General features: G+C 41.7%; 1 protein-coding gene across 12 annotated transcripts in view; it reads right to left on the minus strand.

Annotated features, from left to right (window-relative positions):
- Positions 1 to 27274, minus strand: part of LOC134210840 (PDZ and LIM domain protein Zasp) — a 248082-nt gene that overhangs the window by 50352 nt on the left and 170456 nt on the right. For 8 of the 12 annotated variants that reach the window (XM_062687181.1, XM_062687182.1, XM_062687185.1 and 5 more), the window contains exons 5-10: positions 21089 to 21240; positions 20853 to 21021; positions 8793 to 8944; positions 8628 to 8719; positions 5567 to 5831; positions 4084 to 4281 (exon numbers count right to left, since the gene is read on the minus strand). In XM_062687181.1, the coding sequence (XP_062543165.1) occupies positions 4084 to 4281; positions 5567 to 5831; positions 8628 to 8719; positions 8793 to 8944; positions 20853 to 21021; positions 21089 to 21240 (1028 nt within the window). Of the gene's footprint in view, positions 1 to 4083; positions 4282 to 4758; positions 5135 to 5566; positions 5832 to 8627; positions 8720 to 8792; positions 8945 to 20852; positions 21022 to 21088; positions 21241 to 27274 lie in introns of all 12 variants that reach the window. The other 4 variants (XM_062687184.1, XM_062687189.1, XM_062687190.1 and 1 more) reach the window with 2 other exon arrangements.

The following is a 27274-nucleotide window of genomic DNA, read 5'->3' on the forward strand; positions in this document are numbered from 1 at the left end:
TTTAAAATCGAGTTAAACTCACACTTATGTTCAATTTTATTAATATCTAAAAAATGGGAAAACAATAGTAAACAATTCAATAAATCGATCAATAATGAAGATGAACAGAATTTTTTTTCAAGTCTTTATTTTATTAGGAATTAAACATACAGAGATATTCAAGAAAGCCCCAGAGATTCAATTGGTGTCATTACAAAACTAGTCATAACGGATAAAACAATGAGTATTCTGGTGCAATAAAAATGATAAGAAGACAAGGGAGAACTATTGTGCATATAGATTGTTGTATGCGTGGTTTAGCATGTCCAGATCCTTATTAGTCACGTGATATGACTAAAATGTGCTCAACCTGTTTGTGAGTAGCAATAGAGGAAGAGGCTCCAAAACGCCCCCTGGGGCAAAACGCCTTTGGGTATTCCCTCATTTTAACCGTATTTGGCATGGCCGTAACAAAACTAGACCTAAAATGATGTAGGTTAGGCGGACAAAGTGTCAAAATGAAAGATAGGAAGGTTCAAAAAACCGAAATTTTCCACATTTTGATAAAACATCTAACATTTCGGCGAGACAAAACGCTATAGGGGGACTAACCTACAATGTACTACACGTCTCCACGGACTGTCCATATCAAAATACTGATTCGCCGACGCGTGGTGTGTTGTTCCTTAATAGCTGCTAACTAGAAGGCGCGGGCAGCAGGGACTATGTCCAAGGGCTTGACGATCCCTCCCCAGTCCATCTGCGAGTTGTGCCCTGGCCCTCCGACGAGACAGGAGGTTTGCGCAGGCCCAATAAGCCGCCTGGAAAACCAATAATTTTGAACAATATAAGAGATAATACAACTCGATATAATCGGCAAAGACCTTGGCAACAAATAAAAGATCACGCGTTTTTTTTCTTTTTTTTTTTGTTTTTTTTTTGTCTTTTTTAGCGAGACTCAGCCAGGCATTGCAATTTATCCCATCATTCGATCTACTAAGCAAAGATGCTGATGATAAGATATCGATCTTAGTTATCTATCTGCTCAGTAAACAAAATGCAATGTTCGCCATGGAAAAACATTTGTTCAAGACTTGAGGATTGTGATTCAAAGTTGTTCAATTCTGATACATAGAGTTGGGTAGAGAGAAAAGGTGTGAAATGTTGCCAAGGTAGATTCGTTGGATATGGGGAATTGACTGATATCCTATCATTATTAGATGGTTATGGAACAACTTCTCGCAAGGGCAGCTGTTGTAATATTGGTCATACGTCCGTGTACTTAATGGAATAGTGTGGGTTCAAGTCCAACCGGCAGCCGAATCATTTTTCGCAATATCTCTTAAAAACACCTTAAAATGGCAAATTTAACTTTGTGTATTGTTAAATTTCTTTAAAAAGTTCTCGGCATGATAATTTGCCTCAAGAGTTCAAGAAAGTGATCAAAACAGCATAAGGGAACATCAGGGCGTGAAGTATCGGAAATCGTGATTTTTGATGGCTATATTAATGAAAATGGTGTACTAAATCGAATCGAATAATGCTCTGTTGTATTATTAACTATTTTGTGCTGATATCAGCTAAAAGAACTTTAATGAATCAAAGTTTTACGACAAAGACTAACGTTTGCTCAAGTGTACCTATTAATGTGCACTGTTCGAACAAATCATGTACATTTACATCAAATATCATGCACATAATTGGAGCATAGAAATTTACATTTCATTTTATTTTTACATCACTATCATCTCAAATTTTTGTGTTGTTTTAAATTTACATGTTCTATTTTATCCTATTTAAATGAAAAATGGTTACCATGAGAATCGAACTCAGGTCCGCAGAGTGATAGCCCGTTCTAATGCCACTCTACCGTCTTCACTTCTTGAAACCAATGTTGCCCAAAGAGTAACAGGTTCTGAGTTATAGCGATTCAAATATACCAGTATCAAACCCGTCGTGATCGGGTCCTGTTTAGGTAATGTAACTTTACATGCTTTGAGTAAACGCATGCGCAATGCGCAGCGCATTGTCAAGGGGAAACATCTGACTGGATAAAGTGCAAGAATTCGAAGTTTTTCCAATGATTTAAGTAAACGCCTGATGAAGTACACCGATGAAATGCAACATTATGGATGTTGCTTTATAGTCGTAATGGAAAATCTTCACTTTGGTATGACTGTGGTCGAAAACGAAGGTTTCCCGCCGCATTTGCAGCTGCCGTGATGGAATTATTTGTTTTGTTTACATTCTACTGAGATCGTCGCAAGCGTGGCCATCTATTATTTCGGTTCACATAATATCATGTAAACTTAATGGTTTATAAATTAATTTTCATGGTGAATAAAGTATTGTTGTCAACAGAGTGTAGTAATAATGGCAAGGTAATGTATTTATACGGTTTAATTCATGCTCTGTTTATGTGCATGATTTTCAACGCATAATTACATTGAGAAAACGATTACATGATCTGCATTTACATTAGTTTCACTGATTACATTACCAGTAGAAGTCAAATTTTTTTGCAGTGGGACCCATCTTCTTCACATATTTATTTTTAAATAAATTAACAAATGGAGCTGGTCAGATTTCGTTCATAATTCATCTCCTGAGTCTACACAAAAAGTTGGTGAAGATCGGTGCAACAGAAAAATATGGGGTGTACCTAAATATTAATGTGGGAATGAGTGTAGTAATATTGACAGAATTGATGGTAAAACAATTGAGGAGTCCAAAGGAGTTCAAACGACTCGATTTCTGAGAAAATTTTGCTCAATTTTGAATAGAAAGTTTCCCAAAACGATTGATGGTAGGACTGGAGAATCACGGAGTTCCTACAAAGTTTTGAGAATTTCCCGAAGAATGAGCTTCAATTAAGAATTTATGCTCTGTTCTCTTTTTTTTATTTCCAAGCCCACAAAAACAAAATTAGATAACCACACATTAGTAGTTTTGAGATGAAGAAAATACATTGTTCTTATATAGGGATGCTCAAAAACGTCTTAGAATCTTCAATTTGTACTAAATAATTTATTTGAAACGTCTTCGTTCACTTATTTCCAATACTGTACATATGAGAGGCCTATTGTATTGGCATTAATTATCATGATAGAAATTTAATAAAATTTTACGCTTATGAGTGATGAGCATTTTTCCAACAAAGTAATGAATATTTCTTAATGATCCTCTTATGAGGCATTTATTTTAGCTGCAGTGACTGTTAATTTCTCAGAAATCTATTACCTAATTGTGAATGGGTAATGCTACATAACGAAAGTGGACAATGCAACACCACCGTGGAATGTATGAAGAAATTACTTATCGTACCATAATTTTAGAGTGATTTGCGATTTGGATGTTCATGACTATAGTAGGCTTATGAGTGATTTTTTTTACGAGCAAAACTCAAATCTATCTAAAATTGAGATAAAAATAGATTCAAAATGATTACATGCATCAAAATTGATATGATTTTTTCTCAATAACATTTAACATCATATAAATTACTTACTCTCAATAATCGTTTTCAAATAATCTATAACAAAGAACTATTTCCTTCAATATAGGAATGGAACTACGTTTAAAGGAAATGATTAATACCATCACTTTCATAATACTTGTCACTTTTATGCAACCTTAACCCTACTTTAGTAACTGGAATCGTTTTCATCAAACGTTCAGTACTTTTCGTTTCGTTCTTATAGTCTCACTCACTATCACTAGTCAAATCACTAAAGTCGTTCGGCATTCACTCAGTCTAATCGAGATTTTTTTTCTTCTAACCCTCATTACGCTAGATACATGATGTAGTCTTCTAGCACTAGAATGGCTTCGCGAGGTATGCTGATTGTCGGAGACCAGTATGGAAAGAGAAGAAAGAAGAGAAGAAAAACGAAACAGAAAGACAGAGAAGCAAAGAGATAGCAAAGAATAGACTCCATTTCGTTGAAGCAGATTGAGAGCGATAGCGCAGAATACGGTGAATGGCGTTGGGTAGATGTTGATGATCGATGGGTTCAGGCTCCATGCAGCATTCCGCAATTTGGGTTTCAGGTTCTATGTAATACCATCCGCTAGAGTAAGAGAATAATCGTTCCAAATACGTACGGTTTGGTGATCGTGACCGGGACCATTCCGTTGGTGCCGGGTGGTGGACTCTGGAGAGCCGCCAACCGAGCGTGGATGTCGCAGTACAACTTGTCGTTCAGGTTGAAATATCCCTGGTTCTTGAGCGACGATCCACAAGTGGCACACTTGAAGCAATCAGCGTGCAGGTTCTTGTCCTTGATGCGCACGAACACGCCGCTGAAGGTTGGTGTGGGTGGTGGAGTGTGTTTGGTGGGTGGGTGATCCGTGGTGATCGAACGTTTCGAATTGGCAGTGGTGTCGTGTTTTCGCACAGTGTTTGCACAGTCACAGGTAGAAACAAATTGAACACAAGGAACCAGAAAATATAAAAAACGAAACATTAAACTCATGCAACTCATTTTGGGCTGGGGGTTTGAAGTAACCGTCCAAAATTGGGTATTTTCTCTGTCACGCATTCATTTAGCACCAGCACGCGCATGCAACTCAGGGTAAAATAACTGTAATAAATAATATTTGAAGAAAACATATTGAGAAGACTACGTATTTGCAAGGAGCAAAATTTGACCAGTCTTCCTTATATGGCATCTTCGCAATATAATGCAACTGCTTCAAAATATAATACAACTCCTCTCTGTGATTGGCGAGCTTTGGGAAAACGGAATGTTCGGCTAGTTTGTTGCTAAGTAATCTTACTCTTGATGTATTTTTGGAGGAATGCCTGCCCTCGGAGCTGTCTGCGGAGCTGGTCGAACTGGAACCGAAACCGGAGCTGGAGCTGGTGGCGCCACCATCGGAGGTTTTGGCAACGGATGATACGGAGCCGGGTGCTGCTGCTGCTGTTGTGGTTGTTGCTGTTGCTGCTGCGGATGTGATGGCGTTTGTGGCTGTGGATGCGGGTGTTGAAGCATTTGTGGTGGAACGGGCGACCTGGGCTTGGTCAGGGAACCTACCGGAAGACGGCCCGCGGTGGCATAGCCACCGATCGCGTGACTTTGTGTCGCATAAAAGTGCGATGAGGCTGATTCCAGTTTGTGGATGGAATAATGAGATTTGTTTGAGAAGATGCTATCTGTATTCCACATAGAAAATGTTGATAGTCACACAGAAATCGTTGCCGTTCGCGGATATTAAAAGGGTATTGGATACAAAAATTTACAAAAACAATGCGTCATATTTACACAGGCATGACCAACGGCAAACGGAGTGTGAACAGGAGGAATGGAAGAGAGAACAATGAAGTCAATTAGAACAACTCGTAGGACAGATCGTTATTTTACAACTGGCTGCTGCGGCTCTGCTGGAAAAGAAAAATCGCAATTCTCGACGACTGCATTTCATGATGATGCTGTTCGATACCGTGTCTGTAAAGCTTGCTGAAAGTAGTAAAAACCTCACATACACGCGATACGCTTTTGGAGCATAGCGCGTCAGTCACACTCGCATTCAAACGAAAGCATACGCCACATTTTGGAGGTCCTTTCTAGGTTCGTAGCACACTTACACAATGAGACGATCACAAGAGGAGCAAATGTTTTGGCCAGCCGGAAGACCATTGGTAGCCGCTGGTGGTTTGTCGACCGGAGCGCTGACGTGCTTTGTGACGACGTTGGTGGTTTGTTGCAGTTGTTGTTGTTGTTGCTGCTGTTGCAGATGATACTGTTGTTGTTGTTGTTGTTGTTGCTGTTGTGACTGCTGTTGTTGGTGGTGATGCTGAATTTGTTGCTGCGACTGTTGATGATGCTGCTGCTGTTGATGTTGATGGTGGGCTAATGGTTGTAGGGTTAGTAAATTGACTATAGGGATTAGATGTGTATCGGCTGAGTGTTATGAGTATTATTGAGTTATTCAAGCTTTAAACCAGAAGTTTTTAAAATACGATAGATACAATTTCATGAACTTTTAGAGTGTTTAGAGAAGTATAATAAATATCAGACCAGGGGCTCCAACCCTCTGATCTATGAAAGTTCATTGGCTGTCTTGAATCGTAAGCTAGTAAGTAGTACGCACATCTAACGAATAAAGTAGAAGAACAAAGAGGTTTTGATGTAACATGAACTCGTTTAAGGCGAATATATTTCTCAAGGCGATGCCATTGTTTTTTTTTTTTTTCAATGTTTATGTCTTCTGTTTGACGGTAAATTGAAGTCATAAATTTCCAAGGAAGTTCATAAGACTTTCCCATTAACATTTTAGAAAATAACCATTAAAAATCACGAAGAGGTCCAAAGAAAGTTGTGAAGACGTTGCTGCATACTTTAATTGTTTTGCTGACCTCAACAACATTTCTGCCGAGATTCCAAAGGCCGATTTGTTTTCCGAAATTCGGTAATTCTTTTACCGAAATTTCGTCAATATTTTAACGAATTTCGGAAAAGTTGATTTTTCACCGAGATCTCGGTAATTATTCTCATGACAAGGTTTACCTAAATCTCGGTAAAATTTTTACCGTAGACATTTGTATTTTACCGTAGATGGGATAAATTTCCAGTTGATACTCAAAAAGAAAAAAAATATGAGAGAAATGAAATTAAATTCGCCGAAAAAATCTGCCATGAAATATCGACAGAATTGATTCGAAAGAATTGGAATTGGAACTTTGGAAATAATTCTTATGCAAAACAGAAGACATGTCCAGAAAAAAAAATGAAAAAAAAAATCCGCGAAGGAATGGAGGAATCTGTAGGCATTTTGGAATAATTTCATGAGGAAATTCAGAAGAATGTCCCGAGGATCTCCAAGAGAATATTCCGAAGAAATTCTGAAGAGTATTCAGAAGAAATTTTGGAAAGCTTTCCGAAAAAATCGGGAGTATGCCTCGAGGAAATTCGGGAGAGTTTTGCAAAGAAATTCTGGTGATTATTCCGCGAAAATTTGAGAGAGTGTCCCGAGGATCTCCAGGAGAAATTTTGCGAGGAAATTTGGAATAATTTTCACATGAAATTCGGAAATTTTCTTAAGAAATTCGGATCAATTTCCCGAGGAAACTCGAAACATTTTTTCGAGAGAATTTGTAACAATTTTCCGAGAACACTGATAATGGTTTCCTGTAGAAATATGAAATAATTCCACAAAGAAATTTGGGATAATGTCCCAAGGAACAACGGAAAAATCTCCCGAGGGAATTCGGAAGAATGTTCAGAAAAAATCCGAGAGAGCTTTTCGTGGAAATTTTGGAATTTTTCCCTAGGAAATTCAGAAGAATTTCCCGAGGAATTCAAAAGAATTATTTCCAAGGAAATTCCGCAGTATTTCTTTTTTTAAATTCAGTTGATCGCTCCGAGAAAACTCGGAGGAATGTCCAGAGGAAATTTGAGAGACTTTTCGAGGCAATTCGTCCCAAGGAAATTCGCAAAAACTTTCGTAGAAAATTTGGAAGAATTTCCCAAGAATATTTGAGAGAACTTTCCGAGGAAATTTGGAAATGTCCAGAGGAAATTCATGAAAACTTCCCTTGAAAATTTTGAAGAAAAAGCGTGAGAGCTTCTGCAGATAATCTAGGACAGTGTCCCGAGGACATTCGGAAGAATTACCCGAGGGTGTTTAAGAGAATTTCTCGAGGGAATTTGAAAAAAAAAATCGTGGAATCTTTGGAAATTAAACAATAAAAAATAGACACTTAGAATTATATTTTTAAATACATCAGAATCTCAGAACAACGTATCTAATACCGCATTGCAGAAAAATATGTTTGGTTGGCCCCAATTCATTGGCAAGCGTTATTGATTGATACCGAAAAAAATCTGAACTCAGCAAGTGTGAATGACATGTTTACTGAAGTGAAGAAGAAAGCTGTTCAAAAACCACATGAAGCGTCGACAAATTTGACTACGTGCTTCTACTGATGGTGTATTCCTTATTTCGAGCACGTGGTTTATGAATAAACCGTAAAGCCACTTACCCGTTGCCAAAAATTTCGCTCGAAATAAATGCTTCCAAAAGTCCATGAAATTTATTGAACTGCTGCCAGAAACCTGACAGTCTTTCATTAGTATTCCCTTGTATCTCGTGTGTTCCAACAAATCCAACAGAAACATTCATTATGGTTTAGCATTGATCTAGATGACTCGGTTGGTTAATGCGGTTAGGTTGTGTTATTTGATAGAAAGCCAAAGAAAAATCGCATTCACACAAGCAATGGCACATTTATTAGAGTGCGCGCCATGTCTAATGAATGAACCCACGTGCGCGAGCGCGATCGAAGGGGGAGAGAAGAGAGCACGTTCCGCTTAGGTAACACATATTTTCGATTAACCGTCACATTCGATATGACTTTAGAAACTAAAATATTTTCAATTTGGGAATGACTCAAAGCCCCCTTACGAATTACCCCTCTTCTCACGAATTTAATGTCCCCCACACATACACACAAACTCTGATCCCGATGATGCGATACTTTGGTTGCTTAATGTTCGGATTATTTAATACTTTGTTTTTCCTCGTTCGGATCGGGACCCCTTATTAATCAATCAACCGATCGGAAGTGAAAATGTTTCCATCACCATTATTCAGTAGCCTTAACATACAAGCCAGTGCGTAGTAGTGGGAGAACAGATCCTCATTACCTGGTTCCGGATCGTCGCCCTGCTCGTGCAGCAGTTTGTACACCTCGGAGTTGGCGGGCGAGTAGACGCGTTCGTTCTTCTTGAAGTTGACACTGAAATGGGTGCAATGTTAGAAAAGGGCTATTCGGTTCGACTGTTACATTAAAATAGTTGCTCGTTTCTTACCCAAGGACACCTCCAGCGAGGACTTCCGCCTGAGAGGACAGGGTTTCGGCAATGGTTTCGTCGCTGTACATGGCAACCGGGGTGTTGTACTGTTTGTTCACAATGCTCTTGATGGGTCCTTCACCGCCGTTGAGCTGCTCCTGGGGCTGTTGCTGTAATGGGTTTGAATTCTGATCAGTACGGGCAGCTGTCGTGATAATTATCTTCAGGGAGCAAAGGTAGTTCTGCCGAAACTTAAATATCAGCAAATAATCTCCTCCGTGGAGCATGTATTTTGCTACTACATTAAATACCAGGTATTCAGACTAGGTCATGGTACTATCCGATATACTGATTAGTATGGTTAGAAAACCATGTGACTTTGTCGAAATAAATTTGGCTTTTCGGTTAAAAAGTATACTTGAAACGGAAGGAAGTAGATAAAAGTAATTATGAAAAAGAATCAATTCAACACCAAATTTTCAAAACGACTTATATGCTTTTGGAAACAAAGATACAATCGTCGATCTCTCGAATCTGAAAGCAATCCAACGCAAACCAACACCCACCATCAATACGTAGATGAAGGCTTCTGCTAACTGTTGATGGTGTTGGGAGAAGCAGAAGGAAAGAGATAGCAAACAAAATTACCAATTAATGGGTAAACATTCACCGCATCGTGCTTTCGTGCTGTGCGGTTCTTTCTCTTTGCGGAAGGAAGTTTTTAATACTACCCGAAGCTATTTTAATTTCAACGGTGCTTCTTAGCGCTATTTCTACCCACTGATCCCGTTACGATCTTTGCAAGGACCCGTGCCTTCGTTTTACGTTGGACCCGTTTGCGGAAGTAAAATTCCGACAAGCGGTGGTAATCCTGCAGGGACACCGTTCTGGGAAAAAACCTCTAAGAAGGTCACGTCTCCACGCTCAGCAATGAGTATTAATAAAAACAAGAGGAAGTGGGAGTCTCTGAATTCTCCACTTCCTTCAAAGAAACAAGGTTTCAAGACCGTCCTGCCCAAGCGCGGAAAAATAGAAGGAAGCTGGAGACTTCAGATATTCCTTCTAAATCTAACGTTGACATTATTTCTTCTCCCATCGAACTGAGCAATCAGTTCGATTTGATTAATAACGACTTTGAGGAAATCGAAGCTACCTCGAGCCCAGGTGATTCGATTCATGCGAAGAAACAACGGATTCCGCCAATGGGGGTATCTGTTGCCGAGTTTTCTGGCTTTCGGAATGAAATCTTGAGTAACCTTCGGGGATCAAGGTTTCATTTCAGATTGCTAGGAAGGGTGAATGCCGAGTTTTGCCGGGATCCTTTGACGATCGCAAACGTCTTCTCCAGTATTTAACTGAGAAGCGCCATAAATTCTTCACATACGAAGACAAAACTGAGCGATTGTTCAAAGTCGTCTTGAAAGGTCTGCCCAGTGATGACAAATCACTGGATGAGATTAAAATTGAAATTTCTGAATTACTTGGATTTTCACCAGTCCAAGTAATTAAGATGAAAAGAAATCCCACTCTGGTACTTCCTAAAGGGGCATTTCTCAAGAATTTTATTTAGTTCATTTTAACAAAAGTGAACTAAATAATATGAAAAGTTGGAAAAGGCCTGTATTATGTCCCATGTCCGTGTTACATGGGAACATTTCCGCAGGCCTGGGGAAATTTCCAAAATCCCACTCAGTGCCGTAAGTGCCAAAAGTGGGGTCACGGAACCAAACATTGCCACATGGATGCTAAATGCATGATTTGTGGTGGAACCTTCACGCCAAGGACGCTTGTCCTGTGAGAGAAGATTCCAATAAATTTAAGTGCAAATTGTGGGGGTAATCATAAATCCAATTTCTGGGAATGCCCTTCACGCAAAAAAGTTTTGAATTCTCGTGCAAAATTGATGACGGAAATTCCAATCGGATCCCAGATTCGACGGGTAGAAATTTTTCAAACGCTCAAATTTCGAAACCAGTTACCGGTCGAGCAATTCATACCCACCACAATTCACAAACAAATTTTGCTGCTCGTCAACGGGTAGCAAGCACTTCAGTAAATTCCAATTTTCGAATGTACCTACGTATGCAAACATCGCTGCTGGTAGACAAAATTTCTTCTCAAAATGAGGTTTATACCCATGTCCCAACGGGAAATAATGGTCATGTTGTTGATTCAGGTAGCATGACTGCTTCCGATTTTGATTTTTAACTGAACAATTGCATCACATGATTGATGCAATGTTCAAAGCAAATACCATTCCTGAAGCTGTTCAGGTTGGTATAAAGTACACACAAAAAATTGTTATCGGACTCCGTTTCAATGGATCCAAATAATTGTGTGAAAGTTCTAAATTGAATGCCTGTTTCTAAAGGGTAAGGAAGATGAATTATTCAACTTCCTAACAGTTCATAATGTGCATATTGCCATTATAACAGAAACCTATTTAAAACCAGGACTTCCATTAAAAGAGATCCAAATTATTTTATCTACAGAAATGATCGTCTTGACAGCGCCTGTGGTGGGGTCGCCATTGTCATCAATAGACGTATCAAACATAAATTATTTTCTTCATTCAAAACCAAAGTTTTTGAAACCTTGGGAGTTTCTGTTGAAACAAATTTTGGAAAATTTTCCTTCATTGCAGCTTACTTGCCTTTTCAATGCAATGGGCAGCAAAAGAATTTGTTGAAAGCTGATCTTCAAATTCTGACTCGCAACAAATCTAAATTCTTCGTAATTGGTGACTTCAATGCCAAACACCGTTCATGGAATAATGCTCAAAGCAATTCCAATGGTAAAATTTTATTTGAAGATTGTTCTGCGGGATATTATACTATTCAATATCCCAATGGACCAACTTGTTTTTCTTCCAGTCGAAATCCTTCTACAATTGATTTAGTTTTAACGGATTCAAGTCAGCTGTGTGGCCAATTGGTAACTCATGCTGACTTTGACTCTGATCACCTTCCTGTGACATTTGAAATCTCACAAGAAGCTATTTATAATCCAATCAGCTCTACTTTTAATTATCATAGAGCTGATTGGGATTTATATAAAACGTATATCGATAGGAATTTTGATGTTGATATTCCTCTCGATACCAAAAGTGATATTGATAATGCTCTCGTATCTTTGACAAATTTAATTGTCGAAGCCAGAGGCATTGCAATTCCTAAATGTGAAATTAAATTCAACTCCATTATTATTGACGACGATCTTCAGCTACTGATCCGTCTTAAAAATGTGAGGCGAAGGCAATACCAAAGAACTCGCGATCCTACTTTAAAAGTTATTTGGCGAGATTTGCAAATGAAATTAAAAAACGTTTCGCTATTCTGAGAAATACCAACTTTGAGAATAATGTCTCGAAGTTGATCCCAGTTCGAAACCCTTTGGAAATTAACGAAAATTCTTAAAAACCTCAAAAGCCAATTCCAGCGCTTATAGAGGGAAATAAAATTTTATTAACAAATGGCGAAAAGGCTCAAAAACTTGCTCAGCAGTTCGAGAGTGCCCATAATTTTAGTCTAGGTCTCACTAGTCCAATTGAGGATCAGGTTACACGAAGCTTCGAAGACATTCTCAACCAAGATAATGTTTTTGACCCTTCGTTGGGAAACTAATTTGGATGAAGTGAGATCTATTACTAGAAAATTTAAAAATATGAAAGCCCTGGGTGATGATGGTATTTTCTACATACTTATCAAAAACTTCCTGAGAGCTCTTTATCCTTTTGGTTAATTTATTTAACAAATCTTTTCAATTGGCATATTTCTCAGATAAATGGAAAAACGCCAAAGTTGTTTCAATTTTGAAACCGGACAAAAATCCAGCTGAGGCTTCTAGTTATCGCTCTTATCGTTCAATCAGTTTGCTTTCTTCAATAAGCAAACTGTTTGAAAAGATTATTTTAAATAGAATGATGGTTCATATTAATGACAATTCTATTTTTGCTGATGAGCAATTTGGTTTTCGCCATGGGCATTCAACCACCCATCAGTTATTAAGAGTTACGAACTTAATTCGGCTCAACAAATCTGAAGGATATTCGACTGGAGTTGCTCTTCTTGATATAGAGAAAGCATTTGATAGTGTTTGGCATGAAGGTTTGATTGTAAAATTGATGAATTTTAATTTTCCTCTGTACATTATTAAACTGATCCAAAATTATTTATCAGATCGCTCACTGCAGGTAAACTATCAGAATTCTAAATCTGATAGATTACCTGTTAGAGCTGGTGTTCCTCAAGGCAGCATACTGGGGCCCATATTGTATAACATTTTTACTTCTGACTTACCTGATTTACCACCAGGGTGTCAAAAATCTTTGTTTGCAGATGACACAGGTCTCTCAGCCAAAGGGCGAAGCCTTCGTGTCATTTGTAGTAGATTGCAAAAAGTTTGGATATTTTCTCCACTTACTTGCAAAATGGAAAATTTCCCTGAATGCTTCCAAAACTCAGCTTATAATTTTCCCACATAAGCCGAGAGCTTCTTATTTGAAACCTTCTAGCAGACATATTGTCACTATGAATGGGGTTCCAATTAATTGGTCTAGCGAAGCTAAATATTTAGGACTTCTGCTAGATCAAAAATTAACTTTTAAAATCACATTGAAGGCCTTCAAGCCAAATGTAACAAATATATTAAGTGTCTATATCCACTTATAAACAGAAAATCAAAACTTTGTCTTAAGAACAAACTTTTGATTTACAAACAAATTTTTAGACCAGCCATGTTGTATGCTGTGCCAATATGGACTAGTTGCTGCAATACCAGAAAGAAGGCACTTCAGAGGATTCAAAATAAAATTTTGAAAATGATTCTGAAGTTACCTCCGTGGTATAGTACCAATGAACTTCATAGAATTTCTAATATTGAGACATTGCAACAAATGTCCAACAAAATAATTTCCAATTTTAGACAAAAATCGTTGCAATCTTCTATTGCAACGATAAGCTCCTTGTACCCTTAGTATAAATTAGGTTAAGTTTAGTTTAAGTAGAAAACATTGTAATTCCTACATGGTTTAATTCAACCAGAGGAAATATCGTAACTGCCAGAGGCAATTGAAATGTATTAATAATATCTAAAAGCGTAACATAACAAATAAGGATGATAGTGTTAAGAAAACACGGAACACCTAGACTAAGAGATAAATGCATGTATTAGATAATTAGCAAATAATAAAAAAAAAAAAAAAAAAAAAAAATGGGTAAACATTGGACTTTGCACACATCTTTTATTAGGATTGGCTTTCCAAACACAGAACGCAAACTAAGTTGCGGCGCTTTTCATAATCGATCTTCATAACTATTGGGAACATATCACTTACACAATATTATAACATGTCTTGACATATGGGTTATTTACCATGAAATCATTTGATTGTCTAATCTGGAGAGTAAACTGTGCAATTAAAAGCAAAAACTTACGCGTTCAGCACTGTTGTTCCATCACATTCATAGTTCGACCAGTTTTATTGTATGACAAACTCACTTGGGCTGGACACATTACCCGAATGTCGAAAAACATTCATTTATTTGTATTTCTACTTGCATTTCAACAATACTTGATTTAACTACTAATGAAAAAATGAAAAGGAAAACATTATATATTTATATTTTGCAGCTGTATGTATGTATATGGGGAAAACCATACAATTTTAAAATAGGGCGCATTCAAAATTACACCGATGAAAGATTTTAAAACTCCTCGTATCCTTTTCCTGGAGAAAACCACGGAGGTTCATGAAAGTGCGATAATATTCGCTTCTGGGGCACCGTGCGGTTATTTTGCCTAAAGTTCACCCAGGAACGACTCGGACAGTGACATGATGATTACTGTACCAAAACAGGCCGCTCGGTCGGTGATATCCCCACTTTCCAGTAAAAATACGCCCAAAACAAAGTTCATACCAATTGTAGACCAATTGAGCTCTCCTACGCCCAACTATGCTATATTGTCATCTCGCCACAGCTGTTTCTTCGAACAGTGGCGCCACAAGTTTCCAGGAACTGAACTACAATTACTACTCCCCTGGGTCACAACAAACTGTAACATCATGCGTCTCGGTCAGGAGTAGCCCCTGTTTCCGTATCAGACCAGCTGCGATTCTCAACGCTAAACTGCTTCATCGTCACTTCTCCACATCAGCACAAAAACTTCCCAGCAACTAACCTTTCTAGGTCTAGCGATGAGATGTGCAGCTAAAGAGCACGATGATGTTAAAGGTGCCTGGGTTCGATTCTCGGTCCGTTTTCGGTATAATTGTGTTAAAAGCTTCACATAGTGGGTACGTTTGTGTGCGTTTTGACAGTTTTTCCATGAAAAAACTGCCAAAACGTATGCAAATGCAACCTTTGTGCGGGGCTCTTTAGTCGCATGATTTATAAAAGATAATTCCACCAACAGTGCTTCATATACGAAGTAACCTTACCGAGTATTCAAGCGTCGATGGTCGTGTAGGTGCAAAACAGAGTGCGGCAGACTGGATTCGAACTATGAACGTCGGGGTCGGGAGACCGGTATATAGACCTCCCTACCATGACTTCAGTAGTTTGAATCCAGTCTGCCGCACTTTCCTTTTTTTAAATGAAAATCATCTTTCATGAGGTAGCCTTTCGATAATTATACCAATTTTTCGTCGCAAATTTCCAGAAGACGTTTGTTTGATTCTTACGTCCATTTGCCTCAGTGTACGGTATTAAGCGACCCTTGTCAAGGAGATACGTGGTCTGAGAGGTGAAAGAAATGGCAAGCTGCAGCCAACGTAAGTTACCCTTACCACGTTATACGCAGAGCTCTAGTGAGGTGGACTTGACTTCTCCTGCGACACAAGCAATACGGCGGAGGTCAGCTGAATTGAAAATGCATCTCCTCACTGCAGTCAAATAGCCGGTAGAATGACTGTAATCGCTGCAATTACTATGCTCTGTAAGATCTTGTTAGGTTCTGAATAAAGATCGCGTGAAGGAAGCTAGTCGAGCAGGTTGACCATAGGAAACGGTGGAAACCATCTTATTGCTGAAGTTCACCGGGAAAGAGGCCTGCCTTGATGCAGTTCTTGAATCCCGAAAAGGCGAAAGATTGGAGAAGAAAACCGCAAGAAGTGCAAACGGCGAGGGAGCAAAAAAGGTTGCGACTAAGAAGGTTAGTGCCCGTTGAGAAAAGGGTACAACTTCTAATGGCTGCGGTCGAAGGAACAGAGACGAAGTAATCATCGTCAAGACAGACGGTAAGAGCTACGCTGATGCCATTAAGGTGATTATACAATAAAGCCAGGAATCGGCCATTTTGTAAACCACGTGCTTTTCCAATATTTTATTCAAGAGCACGAGATGAAAGAACCATAGCGCGTATGTGGCTGAAATAATGGTAGATCGTTTGCTTAGTTATGCTGAACAATCATAATTTGAGTTTCGGCACTGTACGAAAACTGTTACGCCAGATTCGGGGATTTGGAAATGTATGTAGATAAACGTGTGGTGAATTTGAAATTTACCACGGGCTTCATTGTATTATGACCTTAAGGCAAGAAAAGGCTTGCTGGGCTGGCATCCCTGCTGGAAACGGTAGTTGGATTGCGGATAAGTCCAAAACTGTAACTTACAAGATATGGGGAGATTCAGAAGATTGTATCATCTTTTGATGAGGATGAATTTGTTATAGCAAAAGTGAACTGAGTTTACGTTTGCTGCTGCTACTGTAAAATTCCCCGTAACGTTGGGTAGACACCTTCGCGTGGTGTGTTACGGTGTAAGATCTACCATGGTTACATTGTCAGCTACAGACAAATCCTGACCCAACGAATACCTTCCCCACTATCCAACTCCGTGGTACTTATAAGCAGTACTGAGATTTTCATTTTCATTGAGAGAAGTCACGCTATATTTAAATTTAATTTTCTCCCGTTTTCATAGAAAACATAAACAATGAAAGGAATTTCGCTAAAATTTTACGGATGTTTATTTCATGATAGTGCATCAAGATTTACGATGAAAACTTATTTTTATTCAAGTGTACCTATTAATGTGGGGCATAAAAAGCTCATCTCCTGCTCCCCATGTGCCTCGATAGCCAAGTCCCTTGCTAAATTTATACTTTTGACACGGCGTAAGTATATTCGCTCTTCGTCATTCGTCCGGACACTGTCCATGTAGACTACACAGACCCTATCAATGGTAACTACTGTTCCCGAGCAGGAGAAATTATCTCAATGATACCTCATTCTGTTATTGATACCTTACTCTGTTAAGAACTAGCCTTGCATAAGAGGTAAAATACCAAAAATTAATACGCAAAATACTTTAGGCATAACATACTTATGTTTTTCCATACCAAACGCATCATACATTATTATTCGCTCGGAAGCCTCCTTTCAAGAGGCCTCGGAAGCCTCCTTTCAAGAGGCCTCGGATGCCTCCTTTCAAGAGGCCTCGGAAGCCTCCTTTCAAGAGGCCTCGGAAGCCTCCTTTCAAGAGGCCTCGGAAGCCTCCTTTCAAGAGGCCTCGGAAGCCTCCTTTCAAGAGGCCTCCGAAGCCTCCTTTCAAGAGGCCTCGGAAGCCTCCTTTCAAGAGGCCTCGGAAGCCTCCTTTCAAGAGGCTCGGAAGCCTCCTTTCAAGAGGCCCGGAAGCCTCCTTTCAAGAAGCCCGGAAGCCTCCTTTCAAGAGGCCCGAAAGCCTCCTTTCAAGAGGCCCTCGGAAGCCTCCTTTCAAGAGGCCCTCGGAAGCCTCCTTTCAAGAGGCCCTCGGAAGCCTCCTTTCAAGAGGCCCTCGGAAGCCTCCTTTCAAGAGGCCCTCGGAAGCCTCCTTTCAAGAGGCCCTCGGAAGCCTCCTTTCAAGAGGCCCTCGGAAGCCCCCTTTCAAGAGGCCCCCGGGAGCCTCCTTTCAAGAGGCCCTCGGAAGCCTCCTTTCAAGAGGCTCGGAAGCCTCCTTTCAAGAGGCCTCGGAAGCCTCCTTTCAAGAGGCCTCGGAAGCCTCCTTTCAAGAGGCCTCGGAAGCCTCCTTTCAAGAGGCCTAGGAAGCCTCCTTTCAAGCGGCCTTTCAAGAGGCCTCGGAAGCCTCCTTTCAAGAGGCCTTTCAAGAGGCCTCGGAAGCCCCCTTTCTAGAGGATCGGAAGCCTTCTTTCTAGAGGCTCAAAAGCCTCCTTTCAAGAGGCTCGGAAGCCTCCTTTCAAGAGCCTTTCAAGAGGCCACAGAAGCCTCCTGTCAAGAGGCCTCCGAAGCCTCCTTTCAAGAGGCCTCGGAATCCTCCTTTCAAGAGGCCTCGGAAGCCTCCTTTCAAGAGGCTCGGAAGTCTGCTTTCTAGAGGCTCGGAAGCCTCCTTTCTAGAGGCTCGTAAGCCTTCTTTCTAGAGGCTCGGAAGCCCCCTTTCTAGAGGCTCGGAAGCCTCCTTTCAAGAGGCTCGGAAGCCTCCTTTCAAGAGGCTCGGAAGTCTCCTTTCAAGAGGCTCGGAAGTCTCCTTTCTAGAGGCTCGGAAGCCTCCTTTCTAGAGGCTCGGAAGCCTTCTTTCTAGAGGCTCGGAAGCCCCCTTTCTAGAGGCTCGGAAGCCTCCTTTCTCAGAGCCTCCTTTCAAGAGGCTCGGAAGCCTCCTTTCAAGAGGCTCGGAAGCCTCCTTTCAAGAGGCTCGGAAGCCTCCTTTCAAGAGGCTCGGAAGCCTCCTTTCAAGAGGCTCGGAAGCCTCCTTTCAAGAGGCCTGGAAGCCTCCTTCAAGAGGCCTGGAAGCCTCCTTCAAGAGGCCCGGAAGCCTCCTATCAAGAGGCACGGAAGCATCCTTCAAGAGGCTCGGAAGCATCCTTTCAAGAGGCCCGGAAGCCTCCTTCAAGAGGCTCAGCCTCCTTCAAGAGGCCCGGAAGCCTCCTTCAAGAGGCCCAGCCTCCTTCAAGAGGCCTGGAAGCCTCCTTCAAGAGGCCCGGAAGCCTCCTTCAAGAGGGCCCGGAAGCCTCCTTCAAGAGGCCTGGAAGCCTCCTTCAAGAGGCCCGGAAGCCTCCTTCAAGAGGCCTGGAAGCCTCCTTCAAGAGGCCCGGAAGCCTCCTTCAAGAGGCCTGGAAGCCTCCTTCAAGAGGCTCAGCCTCCTTCAAGAGGCCTGGAAGCCTCCTTTCAAGAGGCCCAGCCTCCTTCAAGAGGCCTGGAAGCCTCCTTCAAGAGGCCCGGAAGCCTCCCTTCAAGAGGCCCGGAAGCCTCTTCAAGAGGCCCGGAAGCCTCCCTTCAAGAGGCCCAGCCTCCTTCAAGAGGCCTGGAAGCCTCCTTCAAGAGGCCTGGAAGCCTCCTTTCAAGAGGCCTGGAAGCCTCCTTCAAGAGGCCCGGAAGCCTCCTTTCAAGAGGCCCAGCCTCCTTCAAGAGGCTCAGCCTCCTTTCAAGAGGCCTGGAAGCCTCCTTCAAGAGGCCCAAGCCTCCTTTCAAGAGGCCCGGAAGCCTCCTTTCAAGAGGCCTGGAAGCCTCCCTTCAAGAGGCCCGGAAGCTCCCTTCAAGAGGCCCAGCCTCCTTCAAGAGGCCCGGAAGCCTCCTTCAAGAGGCCCAGCCTCCTTCAAGAGGCCCGGAAGCCTCCCTTCAAGAGGCCCAAGCCTCCTTCAAGAGGCCCGGAAGCCTCCTTCAAGAGGCCCGGAAGCCTCCTTCAAGAGGCCCGGAAGCCTCCCTTCAAGAGGCCCGGAAGCCTCCTTCAAGAGGCCCAGCCTCCTTCAAGAGGCCCGGAAGCCTCCTTCAAGAGGCCCGGAAGCCTCCTTCAAGAGGCCTGGAAGCCCTTCAAGAGGCCCGAGGCCCAGCCTCCTTCAAGAGGCCCAGCCTCCTTCAAGAGGCCCAGCCTCCTTCAAGAGGCCCGGAAGCCTCCTTCAAGAGGCCCAGCCTCCTTCAAGAGGCCTGGAAGCCTCCCTTCAAGAGGCCCGGAAGCCTCCTTCAAGAGGCCCGGAAGCCTCCTTTCAAGAGGCCCGGAAGCCTCCTTCAAGAGGCCCGGAAGCCTCCTTCAAGAGGCCCGGAAGCCTCCTTCAAGAGGCCTGGCCTCCTTCAAGAGGCCCAGCCTCCTTTCAAGAGGCCCGGAAGCCTCCCTTCAAGAGGCCTGGAAGCCTCCTTCAAGAGGCCTGGAAGCCTCCTTCAAGAGGCCCAGCCTCCCTTCAAGAGGCCTGGAAGCCTCCTTTCAAGAGGCCTGAAGCCTCCTTTCAAGAGGCCTGGAAGCCTCCTTTCAAGAGGCCCGGAAGCCTCCTTCAAGAGGCCTGGAAGCCTCCTTCAAGAGGCCTGGAAGCCTCCTTCAAGAGGCCCCAGCCTGAAGCCCCTTTCAAGAGGCCCGGAAGCCTCCTTTCAAGAGGCCCGGAAGCCTCCTTCAAGAGGCTCGAAGCCTCCTTTCAAGAGGCCTGGAAGCCTCCTTCAAGAGGCTCGGAAGCCTCCTTCAAGAGGCCTGGAAGCCTCCTTCAAGAGGCTCGGAAGCCTCCTTCAAGAGGCTCGGAAGCCTCCTTCAAGAGGCCTGGAAGCCTCCTTCAAGAGGCTCGAAGCCTCCTTTCAAGAGGCTCGGAAGCCTCCTTTCAAGAGGCTCGGAAGCCTCCTTTCAAGAGGCTCGGAAGCCTCCTTTCAAGAGGTTCGGAAGCCTCCTTTCAAGAGGCTCGGAAGCCTCCTTTCAAGAGGCTCGGAAGCCTCCTTTCAAGAGGCTCGGAAGCCTGCTGAGAACTGCTGACCAAACACACGACCTTTTCGGCCAAATTACTTAACAAGGAAATTAAGGCAGTCTTATTAATTCGTCTTATCCAATTTGCTCAATTAATTTTTTTATTTTTTATTTGACAATGTTTCGGTTTCCATAATTTATTTATTTGATCAATTTATCGATTTTTCTAATTCATCCATTTCTAAGTTTGTCTTATTTATCTCACACAGCCCGTCCTGTTTTATTTTTTGTTACTTTGTAATTGGTGCACTAAAGAAAATCACCCATATTATAGTCGGTCAAACAACTCTTTCTTTGTGCCTGAATCACAATCTCGAGACACTGCCAGAAGATTAGGGAAAACATTTATTTGTCACAAAACCTTAAATAGCACCAATAGTGTCGAGAATAAAGTTCGTTAACCAATTTAAAAACTTCGTAAACTTACGGTGAGGAACGGCTTGGCGGCTTGATTGTGTCCGCTTCCAATGTGTTGCACGGGCTGTGGAGTGGCCGCCAGCGAGGTCTTGGTCACTGGTGTGATGTGTCCGGCCAGAGATGGTGATGGCGACGGGATCGATCCCGTTGGTGTGACCGATGGCCTCCAGGCTGTACCTCTGTTGTGAATTTTAATTAATTTACAATCAAATAAAAGTAATCGAGTAAAAAACAAATATTGCAAACCTGGACACTGATAGTTCGAAGGAGTTTCCTGCAGCCATGATGACATCCTGGGCTTCCTTGTGACGCAGATTGTATACATCGGTGCTGTTGACCTTGACTAGGGCATCACCTGGCATCAGACCAGCCTGATCGGCAACGCTGCCGCCATTTACCTGCGAAGAATCAAAACAAACAAACGGTTAGCAGTCGATAAACAACGTTGCTCGTATGGCATTGATTGAGAGCGACGCAGTAGTGGCGGAGCGTAATCATCAGCTGCTAATGGATACCCCATGAAATATCACCGATTGCTAATTCGACCGAATCTTCATTGCCAATATGTAGGTATGACTGATGCTGTTTCGCTGACTTGTTACGAATGAATCGACAAAGAATTGGTAAGGGATCGTACACTAATTACGTAAGCACTTATGGGGGAGGGGGGTTGGCTATTTTCTTACGCTCCATATAAATAAAAATTGATTTGTATGGGAAAAATCTTACATGGGGGGAGGGGGTTGAAAAACCCAGAAAAATTGCTTACGTAATTAGTGTACGGCCCCTAACGATGAGGCAGAAACCGCCAAAACGAACGGAAGAGATAGTTAATTGGATCGCTCTGCGAGCTTGGCAAACCGTCGAGACTATTTTGGGCAGCTTCACGTGAGATCGGTTTCAATTTACCAAACAGGACTCCCATTACCATCATTGGCACCACCAAGCAATGAGGGTCGTGCTCGAATAAATCATTTATCACAAATAGATTCTATTTCTGGAAGCGCTTTTCACTTTCCTTTCAGGTCATCGCGTAATCAATGAAGAAAGGAAAGCGCGGAGTCAACGCTCAAGGAAGGCAGGGAGGTGGCACGTTTTCAACCCATTAATTCTTTTTTGTTTGAATCGTTAAATAAATTTTGCGCTCCCTTCTCCAAGATCGCTGGTGCATTGTCTCCCCACGATTCCATCGTTGCTTTGGGGTGATTTTCATTGCTAATGAAGCTATTAGCGGCGTGACTTTACTGGATGGTGGAAGTGGCATAGGACGACAAGCGATTTACTTTCATTTCTCGTTGTTCTAAGGTAAAAGGGAGAAACCGACCGGAGAGCTTGTGGAGCAGTTATGGTGGGCTGCCGAGATTCGTGCAATGTTGGACGTTATCGTTATGACTGCTGCAGCACTGCTCATTCCTTTGGCTCCGTATGGTATTTGTTAAATGCCATTAGAAACAATTAGTATCAGAGTTAACTGCCAAGAATGCACGGAGACAGTAGTTGCGCCCCCGAGGTAGGTTTAGCAACAATTAAGCCATCAGAAGTTGTCCGTGTCAGGATGGAGTCAGCTTGAGATAGTTATAGAGCAGACTGGAGGTATTTCGATAGAACTTGGTGTAACCTAAGCTTTAGGCGATTGGGTTCATATCTCGGTTTGGTCTGGAAAATTTCCAGGCAGTCGTTCAGTAATGGAAGCCCGGTTGTAATATCGACTGATAACTGTGAATGTGTTTAAAAACTTATTTTAGAAATAAATAATATCTTTTAAATAATATGTACAAATTTTCTTCATACTACTTCGAGAAGGCCGCTGCATAATTGTTTAGAATAAATGTAGCAAACTTTATTCATTTTGTTGCAATCCTACGCTGTAAATCTTTCGAAGCAGATCGTATTCCAACGAACGAACCCCCCGACACAATCATTCGACTAGAACCGGCTATAAACCTTATCAGCGCTGCCCTGAGGGCTCCACTCGTGGAGCTACGCTTCCTCCGATCGAAAGTGAACCGACCAGTAGTGCAGAGACTGGAAGAGCGTGGAACAAACGAAGCTCGCAGTCGTGCGTCTTCCTCATCTATCCGAACCGAAGCACCATGACGGGAACTTGCCGCGCATAAAAACTGAAATTGAATGCAAAAGCCTATCGGCCGGTCGGTACAGGAACGGCAATAATTTATGACCTAGAATAAAATAGCGCGATAAAACACGCGTTTCGTTTTTTGTTGTTTCTGTTGTAAATGCTGTTGCAGGGGAGCTGTTTCGTTCAGGTATCTTCCACTGGGCTGAGGCCATTCAACTGCTCGTTGCAACTACTAAAGACGATCATCGCACTGCAAACAGCTTCTCATGAAAGTATTCCTGCGTGCTTGAATACGGATATGATCGTGCAGCGGGTCCCACCTAGGAGCAAAAAAATGCGGTAGGAAAAGATAAATGAAAATTTCAAACAATCAGCTGCGAGTGACGGCGGCATAAATCAAATTCTGAAATAGTTCAAGTGCGATGCATGGATTCTCTGAGCTCGAACAGCGAAACAAGTTTCCAGAGACGTTTCCCATAAATGTTTAGTAAATCACACTCCCAGAAATGAGCCAACGTACCTCACGATTGACATCGATTATAAATCAATCAAAGCGCTAAGTGCCCGGCAATCATTCGTTGCACTTTGTTACCGCGTCAAGGAATGGCATTCTCAAAGCCCAGACAAATCGCAACCCCACATGCAAGTGCGCCACAGTACGCTAACCCAAAACCTTCACTTCCAACTGTCTATCAGACCTCAAACAGCCCGAACCACCACCCATAGGAAAGCGCTGGCTGGGGCTGGGTGTGTTTGCTCAGACTACACCAATTTATTGTTTACGTTCTAGACTTTGATGTGCTGTTCATTTTCATTACTTTATGAAAATGGTTCCCCCATGGTCTGAATCGGAGGTGACAATAGATGGCGGCGGTGACGATCGTTACGGAGCGATCGTGATTATGTCACTTTACTTCTCCCGGGGGCTCCCATTTATCACTTGCCTTCATCGGGGCCGAGAACCACTTTTCAAGAGCCTCAAAGTTCAGCAACCGGTCACGTCGTCGTCGGCTTCATCGATCTATCTCGCAAGATTCTGACTTCAATCGCCCATTGAAGGGACACAAATCCCTTGAGAGAGGATTGTTCGATATTTCGTCAATCGAAGTGGAACCCATGAGTCATCGAAGTCCGCCACGGCGCGGCACGGCGACTAGACCGGACCAGATGGAAATTCCGTTGATTTGCGAGTCCAAAACAGCGCGGTGCCATGTTTATCTGGAAAGTGTTTATGGGTGAGCAGAATTTTGCCATTTTTCAAACCCATACGGAGAGAGATATGGGGAGTCGAACAACGACAACGGCTAAGGAGGGCATGCGTTTAATCTAACCAGGAGGGACCGGCCGTTAATGGTTGGTCATTTCGATACTTGTCCGGTAGCGAATAAACAAGCTCCCGAACAGTGGAGTCATAAATTTATCATCTTGCTCTGTGCCGGGTCGTTGTGGCGGCGAGAGGGGTCCGGCTTTCCTGCTGTAGGTCCGTTGTCCTAATAGGCTACCGGAACGGTGTTCATTTGACAGGCCAATTTGTATTTGGCCAGTTGTGTTTTAAGCCCTGGAGCGAGGAACTTGTTCTCCGGATGCCGTGGGCAGTAGGTCAATGGGTTAGCTTAATCATGAAATCATCTGAATCGAATTGGAGTATTCAATGGAACGATATGATTGAATCATGTTGATTTTTTTTCAGTGATATAAAATATGAAAACACCACCCATTTTCTTTAAGATCATCGGAAGCATTCCCTTGGGTAAGTGACGGGAAATGTCATTTCGATGCCATGAGTCAATTACTTTTTTCACAAATTATTTACAGGTATTTTTTTACAATCATGTCATCAAAGCATCCTAAAACTTTTTCATATAAAGATCATTGCTCCAAATCTGAAATTAGTGGCGTGAGAACCGAATGTGTGTCGAATGACATTAATGTCAAGACATTCAGTGATATTTCTTAAATTTCGTTCTCATGCCCCACACTTTATCGAACAACGATCTGTTTGACAAAGTTCTAGGGTCCCTTAAGCGTTACATGCTAATAAAAAATCCGAATTGTAAATAACTTTTTTTTTTAAGTTATTAGCAAATTAGTAATAGCAATCCCATGACATTTTTTTGATATCACTGCCCTATCACTGCCCTAGGGTTAAATTTATTGATGTAAACTGGAAAAATAAAAGCTAAGCTTTCAAACTAGGATAGTATTCTTTAGAAGTATTCTGAGATTTGTTTTTAGAACAGTTCTGTAGAATCTGTTGGTAGAATTATGAGTAAACCTATTGGTTACATTCACCTGAAAATATTGCTATTTCTTCATAATTCTGTTGTACTTCCGATTCTTTTTAATTTCCATTGAAAATTCATTCGGATTTATCTCTTAAATTCTGAAATGTCAAATGTGGGACTTCCCCTAAAATACCTTTGAATAATCAATAAAATTTTTATGATTTTTTCCCGGACATTTTTCTTAAATTCCATTGAAAATCGCCCACAACCGCGGCAGAGAAAATGTAAATTTGATCTGGTAGGCTACAACTTTGATTTTCAATATGCTGGAAGATTCTTCTGCTGACTTTTCCACTAGCAGTGGTTCCATCGCAGAAGAAGTTGTAATGGCGCAGGTTTGTGGTAATAGCCCAGGTTTGTTTGACAGTCCGTGTATTACGTTTGATGAAGCAATTTCGATCCTTCATCTCTGATACTGGTAATGAATTTCATTCATACTTTGATTCTGCCTCACTTAGCATCTCGCGTCTCTCAAATACCATCGTCCAGAATCTTTAAGTTGTCTCAGCTTCTTGAGCTTGACCCATAGTTGCTACTCCATTATGAGTGGGCCGGGCAAACACTAATCTTTTCGCGGTTTTCAGCATAACATTAGTCTGTATTATATTCTTCAAGATTCGAATGAGTATTCTAGTTCTTCATCGTAAATTGTGCCGTCCAACTGCAAATCACTGTTTTTGGATGTTTCTGCATTAATGTTTGCTTATAAACTTACAACGAGTTTAGCAGCGTCCAAACGTTGACCGATTCGGCTGAAATTTTGTCCAGAGCACCGGGCATCAAATAGAACTTAAAAAGGGGACGGCTCATCAAAAAAATTTAAAAAAGTTTTTTCCATACTAATTTCAGCCACCCTAATACGCATAGTAATATATATCGATCGATTCAGTTTGACGAGCTGATGTCTGTATGTGTGTATGTGTACAAAATTTGTAAACACACTTTTCAATACTTAGCATTAACCGATTTACTCGCAACAAGTTGCATTCGACGGGGAATGCTGTCCCAATTGGCCCTATCGGACATTGCATTTCGGAATTACAGTCAAACCTCCAAGAGTCGATATTGAAGGGACCATTGACTCCTGCAAATATCGAGGAGTGGAATAGAAAATCCTTGGAAAGCTGTTTGAAGGGACCATCACAATAACCCAGAAATATTTTTTGGTGTGGCATAATTTGCCACATTTATTTGAAAGAAACAAAATTCTGGTAGTGGCAATGCATATTAATTAATGCAAAAACATGAAAAATGATAGAAAAATGCGATCTAGACTCCTAAAGTGGTGTTGTGACCTTTTATGATGCACGAGAGGGGGGGGGGGGGGGATTTTGGGGGGGATTTTTTTTTTCAAATGAAAGTATGGGCCGAATTTCATTCAACTCAGTGATAATCGGCTCCAATTTGGATTTTTCAGTACATTCTGAAATTCATTGACGAAAAAATCGTGTTGAAATCGATTGTAAATCGGGTTAAAATTGTTGTTTCAAGCAAATCAAATTGTCTTCGATACGAAACAGTATGGAAATCAAATGAAGATCGAACGAAAATTGGTTGGATATCAAATGGAAATTTTATGAAAGCCGGATATCAAATGGAAATATAAAATATCGAATAGAAATTGGGAACCAAATATGAAATTGAACGAAATTAGGGGTCCCTCCCTAGTAAAATTTTTCCCATACAAAATTTTTTTTTTGTTTACATGGAGGGTAAAAAAATGACAGAGCCCCCCCTGCTTACGTTACTAGTGTACGAATTTTTGGATGGAAAATCCAACCCAAGTAATATAGAAATCGATCCGAAATCGAACGTAGATTGAATGGAAATCGATAAGTAATCGAATGGGAATGGAAATAGAAAGAAAGTTGAATGAAAACCGAATCGAAATCGAATTGGAAGCGAATCGAAATCGAATTGAAATTGATCGAATGGAAATCGAATGCACATAAATTGGGGGTAAAAACAGTTGACTCGAAATCGATAGAAATCGAATGGTAGTTGAATAATTGAAGTTGAATGGAAATCGAATGCAAATAAAACAAAAAACGAATTGAAATAGAACTT

This window comes from Armigeres subalbatus, chromosome 2 (genome assembly GCF_024139115.2).
Source record: "Armigeres subalbatus isolate Guangzhou_Male chromosome 2, GZ_Asu_2, whole genome shotgun sequence".
Taxonomy (NCBI): Eukaryota; Metazoa; Arthropoda; class Insecta; order Diptera; family Culicidae; genus Armigeres; species Armigeres subalbatus.